The sequence below is a fragment of the Cyprinodon variegatus genome, unplaced genomic scaffold, assembly GCF_000732505.1.
Source record: "Cyprinodon variegatus isolate N-32 unplaced genomic scaffold, C_variegatus-1.0 Scaffold368, whole genome shotgun sequence".
Lineage (NCBI taxonomy): Eukaryota > Metazoa > Chordata > Actinopteri > Cyprinodontiformes > Cyprinodontidae > Cyprinodon > Cyprinodon variegatus.
In genome coordinates, this window is record NW_015150821.1 from 799,759 (window position 1) to 822,703 (window position 22,945).

The 22,945-nt window shown below is 38.2% G+C and overlaps 1 protein-coding gene across 4 annotated transcripts in view; it reads left to right on the forward strand.

Moving 5' to 3' along the window:
- The window catches only part of frmpd4 (FERM and PDZ domain containing 4), a 55,106-nt gene extending 32,865 nt beyond the window's left edge, over nt 1–22,241 (forward strand). For 3 of the 4 annotated variants that reach the window (XM_015386414.1, XM_015386415.1, XM_015386416.1), the window contains exons 3-17: nt 2,464–2,624; nt 2,894–2,996; nt 5,026–5,071; nt 5,846–5,950; nt 9,243–9,350; nt 9,727–9,858; nt 11,326–11,445; nt 11,672–11,808; nt 12,056–12,182; nt 13,238–13,327; nt 13,420–13,602; nt 13,701–13,824; nt 13,921–14,892; nt 16,810–17,973; nt 20,585–22,241. In XM_015386414.1, coding sequence (XP_015241900.1) covers nt 2,464–2,624; nt 2,894–2,996; nt 5,026–5,071; nt 5,846–5,950; nt 9,243–9,350; nt 9,727–9,858; nt 11,326–11,445; nt 11,672–11,808; nt 12,056–12,182; nt 13,238–13,327; nt 13,420–13,602; nt 13,701–13,824; nt 13,921–14,892; nt 16,810–17,973; nt 20,585–21,810 — 4,798 coding nt within the window. In that variant the 3' untranslated portion in view covers nt 21,811–22,241. Of the gene's footprint in view, nt 1–2,463; nt 2,625–2,893; nt 2,997–5,025; nt 5,072–5,845; nt 5,951–9,242; nt 9,351–9,726; nt 9,859–11,325; nt 11,446–11,671; nt 11,809–12,055; nt 12,183–13,237; nt 13,328–13,419; nt 13,603–13,700; nt 13,825–13,920; nt 14,893–16,809; nt 17,974–20,579 lie in introns of all 4 variants that reach the window. The other variant, XM_015386417.1, reaches the window with a different exon arrangement.
- The last annotated feature ends 704 nt before the right edge of the window (nt 22,242–22,945 follow it).

Sequence of the window (22,945 nt, forward strand, 5' to 3'; positions counted from 1 at the left end):
TTTCTAGTGGTCATGCGAAACCTTTTAGGATAATATATACATTTACTACCATACACATTAGAAGGCTGTTTGAATTGTAATATATTGGAATTGGGAGATGGGAAAAAAATTCTGGTGAAAAAGAAACTCAGCAGTATAACCTTTATCAGGTAATAATGAGTTTGTTGAATTTACTATTTTAAATCTGAAATCTAAAGATCTGATCTTACATTTCAAAGTTTTATGTAAGCAACTAAAATCAACCACCAAATATTAGGTCTCGCTGATAAAATATACATCAAGATCAGGATTTATAAAGTTACTGTTTTGCAGGCTTGCCCTGGAATAATAGTCATGAAAACTCAATGGTGTAAAGGTATTGATAGGTCAGCTAAAATATATTATTATTTAGTACTGATTTTTGTATGAGTGCCCTTTAAATTTTATTTCTACATTTTACATCTTGATGGAAGCTGGCATGGCTTTTGTTATTGGAAGAGGCAGATAAATCCTCCATCAGAATCCTGTCTGACAATTGATTAACATCTTTAAACTTGTTGTACCCGTTCTGGCTTTTTTTGTGACATTGCAAATCCAAATGACAGATCTTACTGTTTCTTTGTTCAGTGAAAGGTTAATTGATGGTATTTAGCTGTGAAAAGAATGCATGTTAAGAATAACTGTGAATTACACACTGTCTGCCCAGAGCTTTAATTAACCAACACATTTGGCACCATGCAGAGATGCCACTGCTGATGCTTCTGTAGCCAAGGAGAGTGAAGAAATGGTGTAAAAAATATATCACACCATATGTGAAATTTGTGTACAGTTATGCACACCTTTTCAGCTCAAAATGCTAAAAAAAATATTCTATAGCCTGATTGTTTTGTAGTTATTTATAAAGTGTACTGAAAAAAGTGAAGACAAAAAAAAAAAAAAAAAAAAAACACAGTCTTTGTTTGAACCACTGAAACGAAACACCTGTTAAGTGTTAATCCACTTAAAACTAGTTACAGTGGGCAATAATAAAAAGACAACCTGCAGAAATGAGAAAAGTAATTGTGACATATTGCTGTTAATGTGATTTGAGAGAAAATGAACATTATATTTGACATCTTTACAAGCTGGTTTTGTATAAATTAAAGACACCAGCACTATCAGTGGCCAAAAATAATACAATCAAAAGATGACATAATACAATATACTTGCATATCTGTGATATAATCCATTATCCAGTAATTCCATCTAATAATACGACTCATGAATCTTAAGTGAAAATTAGATCTGGAAGACTCTTACTGTATCAGCTTTACCTGAGCGACTGCGATGTCCCTTCTTTATCTCCAGCCAATCAACTCGGGGCCACATCTTCTACAAACCAATCAACTTTCAAGATCCCCTTAATTTAGCTCCCACCCGTTTACCCACATCCACCCCACCTCCTCCTGCATTCTCAGACTAATCTCAGTCCCATTCACCTTCTGGTTTATTCCACCAGCAGCGTACAGGCCCCAGGGGGGAAGACTAGTCTAGTCCTTTGCCTAGATTACTCATCCAAGTGAATGTTTACAGTTTATTGTCTTCTGTCAGGGCACAAGCACCAAAAAACAAATTTCATTATCTGCTTCCATTTCCTTGAACCCCAGTCGGCCTCAGCAGATGGCTGCTCACACTGATCCTGGTTCTGCTGTAAGTTTCTTTTAAAGAGAGTTTTCCTCTCCTCTGTTACTACATGCATGCTCGGTGTGAGGGATGACGAAGAGTAAATGAGTCCTAGCAATGAGCTGGTTTTCCTTAAATTGAACATTTTTGAAGAATCTGACTGTTACCTACATAAATAAATTGAGCAATACTTTTCTGATTACAGCTTTTCTCTATGTGTCTCCATGTTGAAATCTAAATAATTGTAACTTTTGTCAACCTGCACATTAGCTCCTTCTGTGTACCCATTTTGATTTACTATTAAAATAAACAATATTCACTTATGAACTGATATGCATCTAAAATAGTGTAATGTGATGTTATAAACTTAACATTTAAGGTATTCTTATAGTATCAGAATTCTAATAGTACCATTGATATTTTATTTATCCTTGGTACATTTCTCTTTATCCTTATTTGTTAATCAAGTGTATTGAGTTCTAGTTTTAAGGAAATTAGTAACCCACATACATACGAGTAAAGGTCAGTAATAAACATATGATATGGAATTTGTTTTGAAAAAAAAAAAAAACATGTCTGATTAACAACAAAATGTAATTACCACGATATACAGTAATACTGAGCAGTAAATATCACTAAAAGTGACATTATTGGGCATGATTGATACTTGCATAACATTTGTCCGTACCGTTTGAGACAAAGGTTTTGTTTACAATGCCAATAGACCATAATACCTCTGAATACCATGTTGTAAAAAGCCTTATAGTAAGTTATTGCAATAATTATTACTAAGTAGAATTATTTCTTACATTTTTCCCTCAGTCAGATCTCCCATAGCAGCTCCCTGGAGGAAGTTCGTCTGGATGGAGACAAGTTTGTGCCCCCCACGCCCCGGAAGGTTGAGATGAGGCGGGATCCAGTGCTTGGCTTTGGATTTGTGGCAGGAAGTGAGAAACCTGTTGTGGTCCGGTCAGTCACTCCAGGTAATGAGAAAGACCCCCCTTCACACTAACCCTCCTAAAACAACACTGACTCATTCAGTCCACAGCCAGATCATGAGATGAAATCCACCTAAAATGTAGTAGCCTGGAGGTAAACCCACTTATGCTGATGATTCAGTGATTTTAAAAGCCCTCAATGAGTAAACGTTCATTAGAGCCTTGGCCACAAGACAGGACAAAGAGAATTGAGAATGCACTGTACAGCATGCTTTTTGTGTGTACCTGAAGCGATGTTTGGTATGTTTTGGCAGGGGGTCCATCAGAAGGCAAACTGGTCCCTGGGGACGAGATCATCATGATTAATGATGAACCAGTCAGCTCAGCTCCCAGGGAGAGGGTTATCGACCTTGTCAGGTAAGATATTTGGCTTGTGTCAAACCTGTCACAGATAATTAAATAACAACAAAAACCAAAAATACTCTTTTTAATGATGATTCTCACAAATATATTGTATTATTTACAGAGCATCTAGCCTTGTATGGATGCTTAATGAAATTGAAGTGTACTATTTAATAGATTTTTTCTCAACTTAATTGATAGATAAATTAGTAAAAGCTCTTAGTTACTAACTGAGCAACTGCTCTGTAAGTGGCAGTAAAGGAAAAGGTGTTTATTGGCCGGACTTCATAGATCTGATGGATTTGAATGGATTTTCTCAGTAAAGCTGTCTACTTGTCATCCTGTGCTTCCTTGGCAGGACATAATTGTCAGGGGCAACAATCGAAAAGAGTATCCCAGTCTTCAGACGGACTTTTCTGCCATTCTCAACATGATTCCTTTAATCACACTTTTTATTTTCTTTAATCATTTATTTATTCATTGCTTTCTGCTTATTATTGAAATCAGGTCCTGTGAGTTTAAGCACCAGGAGGAAACTCCAGACATCTCTCTCCCCAGTGACACTTACTGGCCTATTTTCCCTGTGAAACTCAAACATCAAGCCTCCAGGTGGCATTATGATCAGACCACATCATCTGACCCTTTTTCATTCAGAGACGGAGTGGCTGTGTTCTTTTCTTCCTCTGGAGGAGCTAGTTCCTCACTCTATTTCTAAGGCTGAGCGCAGGCACCATATACAGGAAGCTTATATTGCCACCTGGCTTTGGGATCATATTTTTTCAATAATTTACTATTTCATTAGGATCTTAGTTTGAGTTGGAATGTTGGCAGACAGGGAAAGAGAGAGCTTCACTCTTTTGCATAATTCTTTCTTGATGACAAACTGGACCGAAACCTACATTACCTTTCAATTTCTCCCAAAGCTTTCCTATTGTTTCACGAGATCAAGACTCTGATATTTGTAATCACTTCAAGAGGCATGACATGCAAACTAGTTTTTGCAGTCACAATTTTTTTTTCTTTGTTGAGAGTCATTGCCTCAGACTAGACATGCACCGATGTACTGCAGTTTTCCTATCCAAACAATCAATTAACCAATAAATCAATCAATCAACTTTATTCTCAACTACAATTTATATTGCAATAGAGATTTCAGTTCCAGCTATCCAATACTAATATCCAGGCTGAGCATTTCACCTGATACCTAATACTGATCTGATGATTTGATACTACTGTTGAATGACAGGATGAAGTATTTAACCAAAAGTCTGTGTGAGAATGTGTTACAGGCATCACGCAACCTATATTGATCAAGCTAATTAGTCAACATCGGAGCCAATATCCGATCCAGGTATTGGAAGGGTACATCTCTACCTCAGACTTGCAGTACAAGAGCTGACTCTCATCACGGCAACCCTAAACTCTCTTTTGAACCATCCAATTGTAAGCAGTAGGCTTTGGTCTTAAAGCACCAACACAAGTAAATCATCTTAAATAGCAAAGATGCCGGTTCCAGAACTAGACAATTCTCTTACCATGAACAGGTGCCCTGGTCTTCTTCCAAATTATCACCCTATGAAAGCTGCTGGTTTGAGAACCCCATTGGCTTGGGGGTTATTATGTAAAGGGTTTGGGTTATAAACAAGGAAAAAGTGGCTTCATAAAATAGTTTAGACTAGACTAGGAAACATTTCAAACACCTTGATTAACAAAGAAAATATTGGAACAACTGGCTTAGAAGACCCTAGCATCCTCCTGGATTAAGGCCTCGGTTGTGGGGCTTGGCTGGTGGCCTGGCCATTGCCCCTTGGGTTTAGATTGTCAGACTAAAACAGGTAACAGTAGACCAAATCCATATGTCTACAACCTGAGGAGAGAGAAGTCAAGGTATCTCAGACATGGGTGAGTGTGGGACCCTGGGTGTGATGTTGCTCTTTCTCACAATCTAGCTTTTCAAACATGTATTATCCCTCTTGAAATATATCAGGCAAAGATAAAGTGGTGAAATTACAATTTACCTGTTTTTCTCTTTTTTGTATCACAGAAGCTGCAAGGAGTCTATTGTGCTGAGTGTTGTTCAGCCATACCCAGTAAGTTTCTCCTCTTTGAGATAAATTCAATTACCCCAATAAACATTTCAGCATTGTTTTGTTGAAACTATGCAAGCAAGTCCTTAATCATGTCATACATACTGTAGGTCCTAAAACTATATCAGTCATGCCTTTCATATTAAGTAAGAAATTGAGCAACTCAAAGAAAGTCTATCCTTTTTTGAGAGCTGCCACATCTAAGACTTAGAACCACACAGGACCTCTTGTTAATTTGCCACAACAACATTTCCTAGAAAGCACCAGATGGTGGTGAGCACACAGTGCCAGGAGCATACCCTCTTTGCGGGCTTTGTTTGCAGTTCACATAATAAGTCACTGGAAATGGTGTTATGCAAGGTTTTCTTCCAATAACATACAAAAACATCAGGGCATGATCGAATACAGTAAGACATTTTGTTTGAGGTTCTTTACATTGCAGGAACTTAAACTCGTAGCTCACTGTAAAAGTTTAAAATTGTGGTACCAAACCACAATCTTTCAGTCCTTATCAATAGGATATAATTGTGTCAGTTGTGCTAATTACTTAATAAAAGCTACTTAGTAATTGTTAAATCTTCAAACATTTGGTAATCTGACAGCAACAGAGTTTTTCTCATTACTATGCTTTGGATTGCTGTTATGCTACTTGCAGAAATTTAAAGAAGAGCTAACATTTTTTATTCCCTTAAATCACACTCATGATTCATCTCAAAGTTAGAGCAGATTTTCCTTGAAATCCTTAATTTTTCTGCCTTTCTTCTTCCTTTCTCAAAGTCACCCAAATCTGCATTCATCAGTGCAGCCAAAAAGGCCAAGTTAAAGACGAATCCTGTTAAAGTCCGCTTTGCTGAGGAGGTCATCGTCAATGGACAGGTCCCAGTAAGTCACACCCAACAACTTATCTCGTCTAGATTTAGAACCAGAGATGAAATAGACAGAATTTGATTCTATATGTATTTGATATGTTATCCCTTAGCAGGGGTGTCAAACTGGTTCCAGAAAGGGCCTTGTAGCTTCAGGTTTTCTTTCCAACCAAGCAATAGCACACCAGACTCCAGTCATCTTATGAAGGGAGTCTAATCTGTACATGATGACTTGTTGATATGAATGGAGTCTGGTGTGCTATCTTTTGGTTGGAAAGAAAACTTGCAGCCAATAGGCCCTTTCTGCAAACAGTTTGACACCTGTGCCTTAGAGGGACTTCAAATGCACTGTAATCTTCTGTAATGCTATCTTGCTGTATGAAAGCACACACACAACAGCATGATGTGAGAGAGCAGTTACTATTGGCCTAACATACATTAAGAAAAGGGAGAGGGTGGGGGCCACAGATGTGAGGATAGTCTCATAAGGAGTGATAGTGTTAATACAACCCGCTTTTAAATACATTGACATACAAAGGTGTTAATACCAATTGTTTTGGGTTTTTTTGGTTTTGTTTGTATGTTGTCACCATTTGCCAGTTGTTTACCACAAATGGCTATCATTGCTTTTCTGTAAAGAGGACTTTTTTCAAAATAAAATTCTGAAAATGAGCCCTCCCTTATCAATGTGTTTTAGAAAGCCTTTTATGGTCTGCCACTGCCAGCTTTTCATGTCAGTGTACTGTTTACTGCAGCAATTCTATTTTATTCTGTTTTTGTGACTTTTTTTTAATAGTGATTTTCTCTGTTGCACCTGATCTTAGAAACTTTTTTGCTGTTGCTCAGTTATCTATAATTTTCTTTATCTATGAAGACTTCTGCTTTGTAAAATCATCTCCAGAGGTTTTAGAGGAGAACAGAAATGGCCTTCATGTTGAGCTTCTCTAAGTTGTTTGCTCTGATGCAGTTACCCCACCAGATTATGGCAAAATACATCAAACTCTCCACAACAGACACAAAAGATAAGCAGCATCTTCAGAACACTGAAGGACCTAAGCTTCCTTAAGATGTACAGATTGCTCTATTTCTATACTTCTCCGCCATCTCCCCTTCTTCTCCCATGAAGTTAATAAGTTTTAACTTAGAACATTAAGAAAATCAATCAAAATTTACAACAAAAAATAAAACTTGAACTCAGTTGGAAAATATGAAGTGACTAAAGCCTGATTATAAAATCACTGAATTGGTTGTCCACCTCTTCTTGCTCCAAGAGAGAGGGGAAAATGTCCCAGTTATTCTAAAGAAATAAGTTGAAGAGAGACACAAGCTGTGGAATAATCATACTGTCTTAGACTTAGGTCTCTCTCAGAACACCTCTCTCTCAGAATCCCCCCCTGCTTTTCCTTGAAGGACCTCTAGAGCTCATCCTGTTATCCTTCTGTGCTGCTTCTTCCATGCTCTTATCTGGTGCTTGGCCTGATGCTACTACTATTAGTGCTGGGCTTCAGCTTGTCTTCGACTTGAAGTCCTCCTACTTTCTCATGGAAGAACCCCCTCACCATCTGCATCATTCCCTTTTTAAATCTACAGCTGCTTTCTAATGTGTTGTTACATAGTTATGGTAAAGACAAGCATTTAAAAGATTAACTAGGATTCTGCCAAAAACATTAAAAACCCACTGTAAAATACAGAAAAAGGTGCACGAGAGCTTCATACCCTGCCATTCATGTTAGGCTCTGTTTCAGGGCTACCCTGTATTAGGATCAGGGACTAGGTGCCACTTTTTTAACTTATATTTACATGCAAAAACAGACAGACTCAATGAAAGGCAATCATTAATTGAAGCATCAGGGCAATGCTCAGAGCCCATGTGATTCTCTGTCCCAGGCTCTCAAGTTCTGCAGGAACTAATATGTTATATTCCAGGACTTCACTGCATTTAGCTTCAACATCTATCAGCTCTTACTATTTTTTTCTTTTCTGTTTTTAAAAAACAAATCACCATGGAATTGTACTGCCACCACTATGCTTTCCTGTTGGAGATGGGATGTTCAGTTTGACATATTTGAACATATTGCTTTTAGTGTGTTCATCCACTTTTGCTAACAGGTTCTTCTTCAACATGTTGCTATCTTGCCTACAGGGCATGCAGTACTCTAGAAAAAAAACATATTCCAGGGCATATTGTTACAGGGCCTAGCTACTTTCTGTCCAATCAACAGAGTCCTGACTAAAGTGTGAGGATCATGTAGATGTTACATCTTTTTATCTTTTTGACTGATCTCTGGTAAACATCCTTCTTGTCTTCTTGCTAGTTTAGGTGTACTGTTGTCAGGGTAACAGGGTTTTCTATTTTCAGTTTATGGATCAATTGTGTTTAAAGCTCAGAAGATCTTTTGTTCTTACTCTGACCCTGCTTTTAATTTCTCCACATCTATATATATGACATTCCTGGTATGTTCCTTGGTCTGCATGTTGCATCTGTTCTCTAACAAACCATAGAGGCTTTCACAGAACAGCTAAATTTATACTCATTAAATAAAAAAAGAATAAAGAATGCTGTATAGATATTAAAGGCATAGTGGAGGATTTTTGCGCATTTTTGAAAAGACCCGCCCTCTCCACTATAAAAAAAAGGCATATGCACAACCCTGTACCCACTCACGAGAGTTAAATGCGTGCAAGAGCATGCACGAGTGTGATCGTCTTGCACATTTACAAGTTACTGTTTGCATCACTCATACAAGCTTACTTTACAGAAGAAGCTTTGTAATTTTTGCACTATGTCAGTCTCACCACCGTGAGCATGTAGGACGGCCTTACGTAAACATATCACCAGAATGATTGACTATTAGGAGGACCACTTATTTTGGTGATCCACACGGAAAAAGAACATCCTCCACTGTACCTTTAACTACACTTTTCAGATTTTTATTCATTCATTTTTACAGTAATTGAAATGACCTTACCTTAAATTAGGATCAGTTATTTAGTAATTTACACACACATTTATGAAGTGGCGCTGCCATCCATTACAGCGGCACCAGGCCATCTGACCCTAACAACAGGCAAGGCATCTAAGGGCTCTTTAGTGTTAAACCCTATAAAATACAAATAAACTACATTGTTTTTTTGTGGTTGCAAAATGCCAGGATGTAAAAATGTTTAAGGAACGTTAAAAGTTTTGCAAGCCATAGTATGTGTTACCTGAGGAAGCTTCAATAGTTTTTTTTGACAACTTTAAATTATGAATACCCCTCTTTATAAAGATACATTTGTTGATCGTACATTTTCTCTTCCTTTTTCAGGAAACAGTGAAGGACAACTCTCTTCTTTTTATGCCAAATGTTTTGAAGGTGTACCTGGAAAATGGCCAGACTAAATCCTTTAGATTTGACAGCAACACATCCATTAAGGTAGGTGCCAGTAAGGGTGTCCTTTCACACAGAAACGCTATTATGCAGTCTAAAAGAATGCTCAGGTTTTACATTATGAAGTGCAACCTTTTCTATTCACTGGGGCATTAACAGCCATATCTCAGCTGAAATTACAATGCAATCAAAGAGAAGTGGGAGTAGATTTTATTGTGAAGGAGAGGTGAATTTAGCGTTTCACATTTGCCCCCTGATTTTTTAGCAGTTTGAATTCTAAATGTATATCAAAAATGGGGAGGCTTCTAAACATTTACAGAATGAAAAGGATTTTCAAACATGACTGGGAACTGAGCTCATGCATAATGCTGCATCTTTACCCCTTTGTGTTGTATTAACTGTGACATTGTCTACATTGAAGGACGTCATTTCGACCCTGCAAGAAAAGCTATCTATTAAGTGCATCGAGCACTTCTCTTTAATGTTGGAGCAGCGAGCAGAGGGATCTGCCAGCAAACTCATGCTCCTGCACGAGCAGGAGATGCTAACTCAGGTACAGTAAGAGCGCCATCATGATTAAGCTGTCCTTCAGTTCAAACATCTTTTTTCATGAATGTATCTCTTAAATATGGTATATATAAATTTCATGTATTTTTCCTCTTCAAACAATATTAAAGGAAATTTAGTCTTGTCATTGTATGTGCATGTCCATTGTGAGACATAATTTAAAAAAAATTGAATCATACAGCTAAAAAAAAAGTATTGCTATTTGTTAATATTTGGTATTTCAATTACAGAGGTCAAACGTTTCCTGTAGTTTTTCACCAGGTTTGCACACACGGCAGGAGGGATTGTGGCCCACTCCTCCACACAGATCTTCTCTAGATCACTCACGTTTCAGGGAGTTTGAGCTCCCTCCAAAGATTAGGTCTGGAGACTGGCTAGTCCACACCAGAACCTTGATATGCTTCTTCCAGAGCCATTCCTTGGCTATCTTGGCTGTGCCCTTTGGGTCATTGTCATGATGGAAGACCCATCTTCAATTTTCTAAGTGAGGGAAGGAGGTTGTTCCCCAAAATCTCGCAATACATGGCCCCGGTCATCCTCTCCTTAATACAGTGCAGTCGCCCTGTCCTATGTGCAAAAAAACACCCCCAAAGCATGATGCTACCACCCCCATACTTCACAGTATGGTTGGTTTTCTTATGATGGTACTCATCATTCCTCTTCCTCCAAACACCATTAGTGGAATTATGACAAAAAAGTTCTATTTTGGTCTCATCTGACCACATGACTTTCTCCCATGGCTCCTCTGGATCATCGAAATGGTAATTAGTAAACGTAAGGCAGGCCTTGACATGTGCTGGTTTAAGCAGGGGAACCTTCCGTATCATGCATGATTTCAAACCATTACTGTAGGTGTTAGTGTATTACCAACAGTAACCTTGGAAACAGGGGTCCCAGCCCTTTAAGGTTGTTAACCAGCTCCTCCCGTGTAGTTCTTGGCTAATTTCGCACCTCTCTTAGGATCACTGAGACCCCACAAGGTGAGATCTTGCATGGAGCCCCAGTCAGAGGGAGATTGACAGTCATGTTTAGTTTCCTCCAATTTATAATGATTGCTCCAACAGTTGGCTTTTTTTTTTACCAAGCTGCTTGGCAATCTCCCTGTAGCCCTTTCCAGTCTCTTGGAGCTGTAAACATTTTTTTCTAGTGTCTTTGGACACCTCTGTGGCCTGACCATAGTTGGATTCTTACTGATTGTATGGACAGGTGTCTTTATGCAGCTACAGTAACAGCTGTTCCAGATTTCATGACTATAGGTGTGAGTAGTAGTAGGAACACAGACTGCTCGCTAAATCGAGAGCACTGCCATTTTGTGCTCAACTCTCTCTTCTTTAAAACTGACCCGTATCGGTATAAAGTAGGTACTAAAAATATTTGCAGCTATTAAACCATGTAAAATTTTGCAAGAGAATATTCTGACTAACCTAACCTTCTTTCTGGGATCATGCTTTAGGTGACACAGAGGCCGGGCTCACACAAGATGAAGTGCTTCTTTAGGATCACTTTTGTCCCAAAGGATCCCGTGGACCTGCTAAGGAGAGATGCAGTAGCCTTTGAGTACCTCTATGTTCAGGTATAAATGCAAGGATGCATTTATACTTATTGTTTTTAAGACTACTCAATGTTTATTTTATAATTGCAGTGTGAAAATACCCATGAATCTGAATATCTGTATTTGAAATTCTTTTCATTATTTAGTTTTATTTTTAAACACTCATTCTATGTGACCTGTTCTTTTAGATTTCAAAAGTATATTAAACTAATTGTTCCTCATTGCACTCCTCTTTCCCTCCTTATAGAGCTGTAATGATGTGGTACTGGAGAGATTTGGGTCAGAACTGAAATATGACACAGCTCTTCGTCTGGCTGCCTTGCAAATGTACATTCTGACCATTAATACTAAACAGTCTCAGAAAGTTTCCCTGAAGTATATTCAGTAAGTATATCAATATTCAAACTGCACTGTTTGACTGACATGAGTTTTTTTTTTTCTTTTTTGTATTTAATAACTTGCTCCAGAAGATACCACTACTTGGTGCAGTTGAGCAGATAATAACCTTACAGCTATGCCTCTGCTTCAATAGTTGGTTTTGAGATTATTTTATCCCTGATCAAAGCCCCCACTTTGAGTGATGAGAGCTACTTTTATTAAAGGCTTATCTGTATTAACTGTGTGTCGACAGGAAGGAGTGGGGCTTGGCGTTATTCCTGCCACCAGCAGTGTTATCCAGTATGAAAGAGAAGAATATCAAGAAGGCCCTCACTCATATTCTGAAAACCAACCAAAATTTGGTACCACCTGGTAAAAAGGTAAAAAGCTACTTATTTATATTTATTTATGTGGGGTTGTTTTTCTATTTTACACATCTGACTCGATGACACCACCTAGTGGAGGATTAAGATATACAGTGAGTCATGAGCTTCACATAGATATATCCACTTACATTTCTCATGTTTTGTCATAGGACAAACAAAAAAAAAGGTATATTTTATTGATGCTTTTGGTGATAAACACCTGAAGTTATTCATAATTTTGAAGTTAATTGTAATAACAAAATGTTTTCATGCTATTTCATTTACGAGTAACTGCTTTTTTATGTGTTTTTTTAACCACCTTTTACTTAGAGTGAACTGCAAGGATATTAAATGATTAATGATTAATTATACATTTATAGAGACCAAAACATGTCATGTTCCCTGTTGTAGGTTAGGCTGTGTTGTCAGGCTCTGCTGAACAGCTGCTCCATTCTAAAGTCTTTTGCAGTTTTTGAAAGATTTCTTTCCAGGACTGTTTTTTTATTTTCCCCATCCATTGTCCCATCAGCTCTAAGAAGCTTTTCCATCCAAGCATCCCCACAGTGTGACGCTGCCACCACCATGTTTTACAGTGTGTTCAGGATGATGCAGTATAGACTTTCTGTTATGGATAGCATTTTGCATGACAGAAAACAAAAAAAAAATTGCTGTTTATTTTTTTCATAAGCTCCACTATGTTCCTTGGTCTTTTTTAATGATGTTTTTTAACTAATGTTCCACAACAAACCACAGGGGAGCTGCATTTATACGAATGTTAATTACACCCAGGTGGACACTGTTTACAAATTTTGTGGCTTTTTTTTAGGTGAATTATACTTCAAGGTACAGCTAAAAAAGGGGCTTTGGAAAGAGGCTGTTTGTGATTGTAATGTGGCGAAATATGTAAAAGTACAACAGGTATGAGAGCTTCAGCAAGGGACTATGAAAGGAAGCTGTTTGCTTGTGTTTATACAAGATGGTATTTCTTTATATCTTGCATTAAAAACTTTAAAGTACTTACTTGAGTTTAATTCTGAAATTTTGTCTCCCTGTTTCTGTCCTCTCTGTAGCTGACTGCATTGCAAGCAAAGGTGCATTATCTGAAGTATCTCAGCGACTTGAGACTTTATGGAGGGCGTGTGTTCAAATCCACACTGGTGGTGAGTGAAACCATCTTGTTGTTTCGTGCGTGCATTTAAGTATCACATGCTATTAGGGTTCTATTTCTATGTTGTCTCTTTCCGTTTTACAGCAAGGAGAGAAACACACAGAGGTGACTCTGCTGGTGGGGCCCAAATATGGCATCAGTCATGTGATAAACACAAAAACAAATCTGGTGGCGCTTCTGGCTGACTTCAGTCATGTCAACCGCATTGAGATGTATTCTGAAGATGAGAAAAGGGTTAGAGTGGAACTGCATGTTCTGGATGTGAAGGTAAATAAAAATTTTATTTCTGAAGTCAGTTTGTAAAAGCCCTCCTCCTGGTTATGTTTGATTGGAATGCCTGATTGGATTGTTTTCTTCTCTCAAAGCCAATCACTCTGTTAATGGAACCTATTGATGCAATGAATCTGGCCTGTTTGACTGCTGGATACTACAGGTTACTCGTTGACTCTCGGCGCTCCATCTTCAACGTGGCCAAAAAAACAGAAACGGGTAAGGGAGCAGTTTTGGTCTGTAATGGTCATGACTCATCAGAATGTGTTTTGTTTTTAAAAATACTTTAAACTCCTCTCTGTTCCTCTTTCCCAGGCCATGCTGCTAAACCAAAACAGAATTACCAAGCAATCGAGTGTGCCTATAGCATACCCCATAAAGGATGCGAGGATAGAAATAACCAGAGGTGCAGTCAAGATTACCTAGACCAGGGATGTGAATACCTCGACCAGAGCAGATGTGAAGTCCAGCCTGTATATGTGACAGAGATCCACCAACCGCAGCACTCAGTTCGCATGGCAGAAAGAGCCGAGTGCTGCAGAGTTCCTTGTTCACAAACTTATCTCAACTTCCCAATGCCTAAACCGCCAGACTCCTCCAGAAATGCAAAGGTGTCCTTCATATTTGGGGATCCCCCACTGGACAACATGAACCCCCAAAATCTGGGATACCAAAGACTGATGGACGAAGGGCCAGAGCTTGCAGACAGTTACAGCCCTATGTACAGGCGTCTTGAGGAGGATTATAAGATGATGGATGCCATAGAGGAGGGTTATCCATACTCCACCAAAATCTTTGGTCCTGCAGAGTGCATTGAGGAGCCCCTGTTGCATGATATCTGTTATGCAGAGACAACGGATGATGCAGAGGATGAGGATGACATCAGCTGTGAGGAAGACCTGGTGATGAGTGAAATCGATAAGCCCACATTGCTGACCCTCTCAGGGTCTAGTGATGACATCATTGACTTGACCTCACTTCCTCCGCCTCCAGAGGTTAATGATGAGGAAGACAACGATGTACTTCTGCACTCTCTCAACATGGCCATTGCTGCTCCACCCCCTGGTTTTAGAGACAGCTCTGATGAAGATGAACAGCATGGGGCTGGGACTCAGACCCAGAAGGCTGGCAATGATATCCCAATATCTCTAATAGACTCGGTGCCCACTCACCCAGCAGAGGGCCCTGGGCAGCCTCTAGATGATGCGGTTGTTTCCACCTTGCAGGCACTCGAGGCCCTGGCTGTTTCTGAAGAACAGAGTCCGGCACAGTCAGAGAGCAGCACAGGTTCTCCTTTCACTATCGTAACATTCATCCACTAACATTATGCCCACTTGGTCCATTCATTTTTGATTTTCTCTTATTGTTTTTCTTTTTGTTCATTCATTTTTTTTTAATAAACTCCATTCTGTTTAATGTTTCAAGTTATGATTTATTTTTCATTCATTTGGAACATTTGTACTTAACATTGTGTCATTCATGTGGTTTTCTGGATTGTTTTTACACAAAATGCAATGGGATAGGTTTTTAACATGTTAAGGAAAATTGCAAAATAAATTAACTGAAACTGCTTTAAGTAAATGGGCCCAAACGTCTGACTTCCCTTTTATTTTCATTAAAAGGGCTGTGCTGTGCTAATCATTTTTGTAGCTGTTACTATTAGATAGACTGTTAAACCTTCGGACTCTCATTAAGGACATTTTTTCTCTACTTATTCTTTGTATGTTTTGGCATATTAAGCAATGAGTGTGACTGAGGCAGAGTTATATTAAAGTAAGACATAAGAGTCTTATTGCATCAGAATGCTTTCATTATTTTTTTTATTTCACTCCTTGCATGATACTGATTTGAATCCTAATTTATCCTAGAAGCAACAACTTAACGTGAAAACTAAGCCCCTTTCATGTGGAATATGCAAATACTCAGTTTCATTTTGATTTATTTCAATCAGTGTTTTTCACCATACAGTAGTCACACATTTTTTAGATTTGTTATTGGAAATTAGGTCCCATGTGGACTATTTCCCCAGAACATAGCTCTAAGAAAAGTAACTCTGTGGGCTTGAAAACACATTATGTACTATATCTTGGGATTTTAAAAGGCGTGGACACAGATATAGAATAGGATAGAAAAGATTAGATAAAGATAGATTAGAATGGAAAAGAACAGAATCAACTTTTTTGGTAGAAAGATAGACTAATAGAATATCAACAAAAATATGATAATAATATCTAGAATAATAATATCTAGAATAGGTAGTTACTTTAAAATAGGTTTACCTAGTCAAACTTTTTACATATTCTTGATCCTTTGACAACTATATACTTAATTTAAAAGTCAAACAAGGTCACTAAATTAATTAGCTTAGCCATGAATTAAAACTTAGTTACATCCTTTGTTTTTAACCTTTTTTTTTTGTTTTTTTGAGTAAGGCATATGTGTTCTACACGATTATTATTTTTTTCCCATCCATTCATCCATCCATCCATTGTTTGTAACCACTTCATCGTGTTTTGTGGGACTGGATCCAACTGTGGCAGGGAAAGAGATCCCAAGTCGGATAAATGGCACATGCAGTTCTAACAAAATAATAACATCACCTATAGCCCCTTTATGTATATGCTTTTAGTTCTAGTGGCCTGGAAATGCATGATGTCATAGAAAATGATGCTAAGGTATTGCCTGACTGTGCATTTGACACGGCAGGGCATATAATTGTATCACCAGTTTGATACAACTCACTTCTTAAGCAACTGTCTACTTATTTTGACTTATTCCAATGCTTAAAGACATGCATCAAGCATTAAAACAATTTTTCATTCTGTCTATAAGGGTGAAAAAATACATGAAATGACCAGATTGAAAGTGACGCAAAAGTTTTCTTTAAAGACTTGGCAGGACTTGATGTTTCAATAATCCCATTTGCTTCCAAACATCTCAACTCATGAGACAGTGTATTCCAATATGCCAGAATACAGAACCATATTTAGAGCTTCTTAAATGAATTGTTGTTTTGTAAAACATAAGGTAGCAAGTTCTATTTTTATACTGATTCATATCCATTAATCTTCTCATTAGGCCCTCTTTTTATGTTGATTAACAGTAACGTTTCTATGAATTCTGGTGGAATTATCCTTTGATATTTCCCATGTGTTTAAAAATAGATCTTTAATAAGGTATTTCTCTCTTTTTTTTTGTACACAGGTGTGCAAATATCAAGAGCATTTAGCCCAGAGTCTTCAGATTCTGGCAATGAGACAAACTCCTCTGAGATGACTGAGAGCTCAGAGCTGGCTGCTGCTCAGAGACATTCAGAAAACCACTTGAGGATGCATGTAGCCATGACAGAAGGCTATCGTGTCATGAATGAAGAAAAGGCTGAGGTTTGCCCAACTGGTGATGAGAATCCAGAGGAAGCAAAATCCTCTGCAGTAGCATCTTCTCAGATTTTCCACTCAGATGGTGGTGAGATGGAACCAGATACTATGGAAATCAAATCAGTGAGTGAATTCTTCACTAAGATGCACATGGGCTCCTTAATGAGCAGGCAAAGAGGAAAGCAGAGAGAGGCGGAGAGGAGTATCCAAGGAGATACATGCAGCCCCTTGGAAAAATCTAATTCGACTTCTCAAGATTCTGCAAAAGAAGAACTCCCTCATCTTGTAGGGAAGTACAATGCTTTCACTGTGAGAGATTCCTATTACATGAATCAACTTGATCTAGGGAGAACTCACTGCAAAGACAGGCATCAAAAATGGCAGCAGAGAGCACCGGGAAGCAAAATGGCAGAGAATCTTGCACCAGAATGTGCGAATGACTCACAGACATCCCACGCAGACAGGCTGACAGCAAAGGGAGAGAACCAGGATTCAGATGAAAGAAACCAACAGTTAAATGCCCATCTTCTCTCCCCATCCAAGGGGCCCTTCCCTGCTGAGAGTGATGCTACTTCACAGGACAATAAGCAGAAGCAGATCAAGCTTTCACAGTCAGAACAGGATGTCACACGGATGTATGAATACCACGTTAACAAGCGCATGTCATCGATACAAAGTGAAGAGGTCCATTCTCTGCAGAGCTCACAGTGCTCCTCCATAGATGCTGGTTGTAGTACTGGCAGTAGCAGTTGTGTCACTCCAATGGATTCTCCCCTTTGTGCAACCGACAGTATGCATGTGCTATCAGAGTCTTCACTAAAGGGGATTAGTTATGCAGCCGGAGCTGAGGAGAAGGCCTATGGGCCCACTGTTCAGGGAAAAGCAGGGCATCCAATGGACCCCACCCTGATAAGGAAAATCCATGCAGCTACCAGTGCTGAACCAGGGTTTGGAACAAGTCACAAAATCCCCAAGATAAAGGAAACTACAGGTAAGACAAAAAAACAAGAGAGAATTATACAGTACTTGGTTTAACTGTAGAAGTATCATTAAACAGATAACAAAGGAATTCAGTAAGCAATCGAATTTACCAACCATTCCATTCTAGATGCTGAGATATTTTATATCAGACATTGATCTTGGTGTTTGGATTCAAAAAATGTTTTTGCATAATAAAAAGATACAGAAACTGTTGCAAACTATTTTAAAATCTGTTGTTGATTGGTTGGTTGGTTGATGGTTGTCAGAGAAGCTACAACCTTTTGCTTACCAAGTGAGAAAAGAAACCATGGATTCTAGCCATATTAAATTTTATGCTTTAAAATTGTTAATATTTACTCAAGTCATTAAGCAGGACATTTCATTATTCCCTGCACTAATCAGAAGCTATTAAATAATGTCATTGTTTACATTAATGTCCTAGTGTAAACACACAGCTATGAGGAACTAATATTGATATTATTGAAGCTTTCCTTCTCTGCACATATACAACTGCTGCAAGCAACATCATATCCATCTGAGCCAGACTGTCATAGGCTTTTTTTAAAAGTAAAAAAAAACATATATTCATAATATAAGCGCAACAACTTAGTAGTGTCATATTTACAGTATACTCAGTATACAGTGCATACATTACTTATTCTCACATGACACTATGCAGATACAGACTATATTGATGAAGGTTTAATGACCTTGGTACATTGAGGGGAGTGGCGGCCTAGTGGTTAGGGCATTGGGCATGGAAAACTGAGGTTGCGAGTAGTGTTGCGCCGATGCCATTTTTTGGCCCCGATACCGATACCTGATACCTGACTGTCTAGTATTGGTCGTTATTTATACCATACCGTGTGTGTATATATATCAAGAACTGCACCCTACTGAGTGGATGTAAAATAATTGCCATCATGGCTTTGTCAAGCTGCTGCCTACCTCTGTGAAGCAGGAAAAAGACTAATACAAAGTGAATCCAGTAGAACTTTTTATTGCCTGCCTGGAATGAGTGACAATAGTTGAATTAACTTTTGGCTCTCAAAATGGTATCAGTGAACTTTTTGCTGGTACTCTCCGATACCGATACCACCATTTTAGTGCAGTATCAGGGCCCTGCCCGATACTGGTATCGGTGCAACACTAGTTGTGAGTTCGAAACCCACTCCCATAGACTGCCATTCTGGTTCTCTGAGCAAGACCCTTAACCGCCTATTACTCCCGGAGCGCCCCACGATGGCAGCCCACTGCTCCCCAAGGGGATGAGATAAATGCAGAGGTCAATTTCTCCAATGTGAGATCAATAAAGTTCAATTATTATTTGATTTCTGGTTAAAAATAAATGGTGCAGCTATTAAAAATCAAAACAAAAACTTTACAAATTTGTATTAAGTAGCCTTTAGTGTCACTCTGTGCCAAGGCCTGCTCCTCTCAGGGGGCAAAGTCTAAAGGATTTTACAGCACAGTCATTTGTGACACAGAGAGTTTTGTAATATAATGTAACTTGAATATGAAATATGAAACATTTCATCAAGGTGCCCCGTACCACATTTTTAAACCAAGCTTTAATTTAGGAGTGTAACAATTAGAAAGTAGCCAAGAGGTAAAATATAGCTTAAAAATGTTTGCCCCTCCCTGATTCTTTTATTTTTTTCATATCTGTTACACTTCTATGTTTTTAGAACACCAAACTAATTAAAATAGCAGTACAATGCAACAGTACCAAAAGCTAAATGTAGAATTATAAATATGGTTTCATTGCCATTTTTTTTTTTTTTTTCAGTAAAAAGGGAGAAAGAAAATCCAATTCTTCTCAAACTTACTTCAAGCAACTAAGAAAAAAGTTTTGGGACAGAAATTTGCTGCCATTTTTTTGTCAAATATCGGCCAAAAATGTAAACTGAGCAACATTAACATAGTTGGAAGAAAAAAAATTACTGTGAGCTAAAGTCATGGCATTAGCTTGCAATCTTAATCAGTTAATAATTAAATCTATTGTGTTTTAAGATATTGTTGAGGTTCTGACTAAATGAGATGCTGAGGTACAAACAGATTTCCTGTGGTTCATGTTGTTCTGCATTAAAAATCTAATAGTTGTTTAAAACATTTACATAGTATCTTTGTTTAATCTGTCCAAATAGTGGAAGAGCAACTTCATAGAGTATGTTAGCTGTATGTGAATTTTTGTGTACTGCTATGTGAGTTATCATCACTTGTGGTTTATTTGTCAAGTTAAACAGAAATCATAAGTCACATAAATCTTCTGTATTGACAGAAAAAAATATACATTTTCTGTCAGTTCTGCTTTAAATTTTTAAGAGGGCTTTGCAAGAAACATTAATCAATCAAGGCCTGCCACTGGTCGGCATACGATTGTCTAATTTGCTGCTTTTGTTAGTCTGCAACTGAACAGGTATACTTAATAAAAATTATTGGTGTTTGTGTATTGTCCTGATAAGCAAGGTGATGTCCTTGGTGGCTATTATAAAACAATTATTATATAGTCTATTATCTCTTTTGTTTATGATAATCTTATCATATGCAGAAAAAGGAATGTTTGACTGCTGCAGGGAGATATTTAACAATTCTCTTTTTTTCTAATACCCCTAGTGTAGCTTGCACACAGCTGAAGAAGGCTGGGAAAGACTCATCTTTCTTTCTCTGTGATAAGACCAGTACCACCTCCACAATCATGTCACCGTCATCATTACGAAGTAGCACGGAGCCTGTTGAGGTAACACTGGCCAGCCTTGAGCCTGAACCATCTCCAAGCAGCCCAACATCAAGCAGCCTCAGGAAGCTGCACAAGGTTCGGATGCTCAGGAGGAGCTGGAGCACGTTAATGCCGGGTTCCAGGAGCTTCGAAACACTAAAGGAAATGACCAAAGCCACACTTACTGGAAAGACTGTTGGTCAGAATGTGCAGTTTCCAGAGTCCCCAAAAGTGAAAAGGGCATTTTCTGCCAAAACCTTACCTAAAAGCTTGTCCCAGGCTTCAGTCAGCTTTGATTCAACTGGAAGAGGACTGTTAACCGGAGCCTCACTGTTGCAGTCAGAATCATTGGCTCCAATACCAGGTGGAACAGCGAGGTGCCATGGGTCATTTAGTCACTGCTTCCTTAGGAGAAAGCCCACTCTTCAAAGTAATTATAAAGATAAGGAGATGTATTCAGAAATCATGCTCCCTAGTAGCGGGAATTCCTTCAGTGACAAGGAAAAAACAGTCGAGAAAGCAGGACTTAACACTGATCAAACCAACATACCCACATGCTTAAATGAAATGAGTTTCAAAGACAGGCTTGCTTATATACAATCCATGAAGGGAAAAACTTACAGCTTTCATACAGGGTTTGCACTTGCACGGAAGGATGCCTTAGAAATGATTAATGTGTTGCACTGCGGTGTCAGAAACAAGTCTTTCGACATGTCGGAGGTTGGTGAGACCAACACGGAGACACTGTCCCAGGTGCTGCTTGCGCAGGCCAGAGTACTAAATGGTGCCTGCAGTCAGATGGCCACAGAGTACAGCAGCCCTGAGGAGCTGCTCCTCACTCTGACCCACAGCTTCCACACACTGTGCTGCTTAGCACAAGCCTGCATGTCACTGGTGGAGGGCCTAAGCACTGAAAATATACGCAAGGAAGTGGTGGCAAAGGTGGACGAGGTCATCATTAACTACATATATTTGCTAAAAGCTGCTGAGACAGCTGCGGGAGGGTCTCCTGGTGACCAAAATGTGAATGCATTAATACATTACTCGGCCACCATGTCTTTTGTTATAAACACACTAACTATCTCACTGAAATCACTGCTCAACAAAAAAACTGTTACTGTGTTATGATTGTTGAGTTTTAAGCCATACATAAGAGACATGGGTTTACCAACCAATGTGAACTGCTGTGAATGAAATCTTGCCTTGTGTATACAATGTTTTGTTATCTACAGAGGAAAATTAATTATAGCAACATAAGTTTTAAAGAGATTATATCTAGCCCTCTACTAAGGAGTATAATATGACTTTCCCCTAAAATATATTCTCAGATAATACATAGCAAGGATTATTTTATTGATATATTTATTTCTTTAGAAGATCAAGATGTAAATTATTTCAACCTGAAAAGCACCTTCTTTATAAACTGTAAAAAAAATATACAGTAAATTGTGTTGGAGAAATAAACTACTGTATATCAAGTTTTAGACAATTCATTGCACAGGACAAGATGTTATAAAATTACAGACCTGCATACATATTTATTTGTTGAGTCACTTGATTTAATGAATATTTTACACATGAATATGTTCCTGTATTTTTGTCAACATCATTAAAGAAGTTAAAACTTTTAAAAGTATTCTCTCATTTATTGTTGTCAATTTGTGTTTTACTTTTTTTTTTGTCTGGTTTCATATTTTCTTGTTGCAGTTTTAAACTGATGCACACAAATTACACATTTTTGAAGTTTTGTTGTTATATAGGCTGTTTGAAAAACTGCATTCTCTGTGAGTGAGTTTTCCTTTTTTTTTAAACACCCAAGTTTAGCAACTAGGTTTAATAATTCAAGATTTTAGAAATCGCTCAAGTCTGAGTGGTGGTAATGCATTTGCATTAATAATGATGATGGTCTGTTTCAATTTGCATGAGTCTGTTGCAAAGAGAAACATTTGAGAAAGCAAAATCAAGAGATAAATAAGGCAACACCCAGTCAGAGTGTGTCAGGCTGCAGAAATATAGCTGTAAGTCACAAACTAACTAATATAATAATATGCCAATCATGACCCATGAGCAGTGGCTCAGGGTATCAAATGAGGGTACATGGAAAACCTGTAGTAAATATTTTTTTTTTTTATCTTCATGTAACATTAAACCATATTATTGTTGTTGAAGTTTTAAATGAATGGCTAGTCTGAAAAAGACTAATACCGCAGCCATGTCAACCATCATCAGTGGTTAAATGGTAAGTCATTAGCAGTCAATAGAA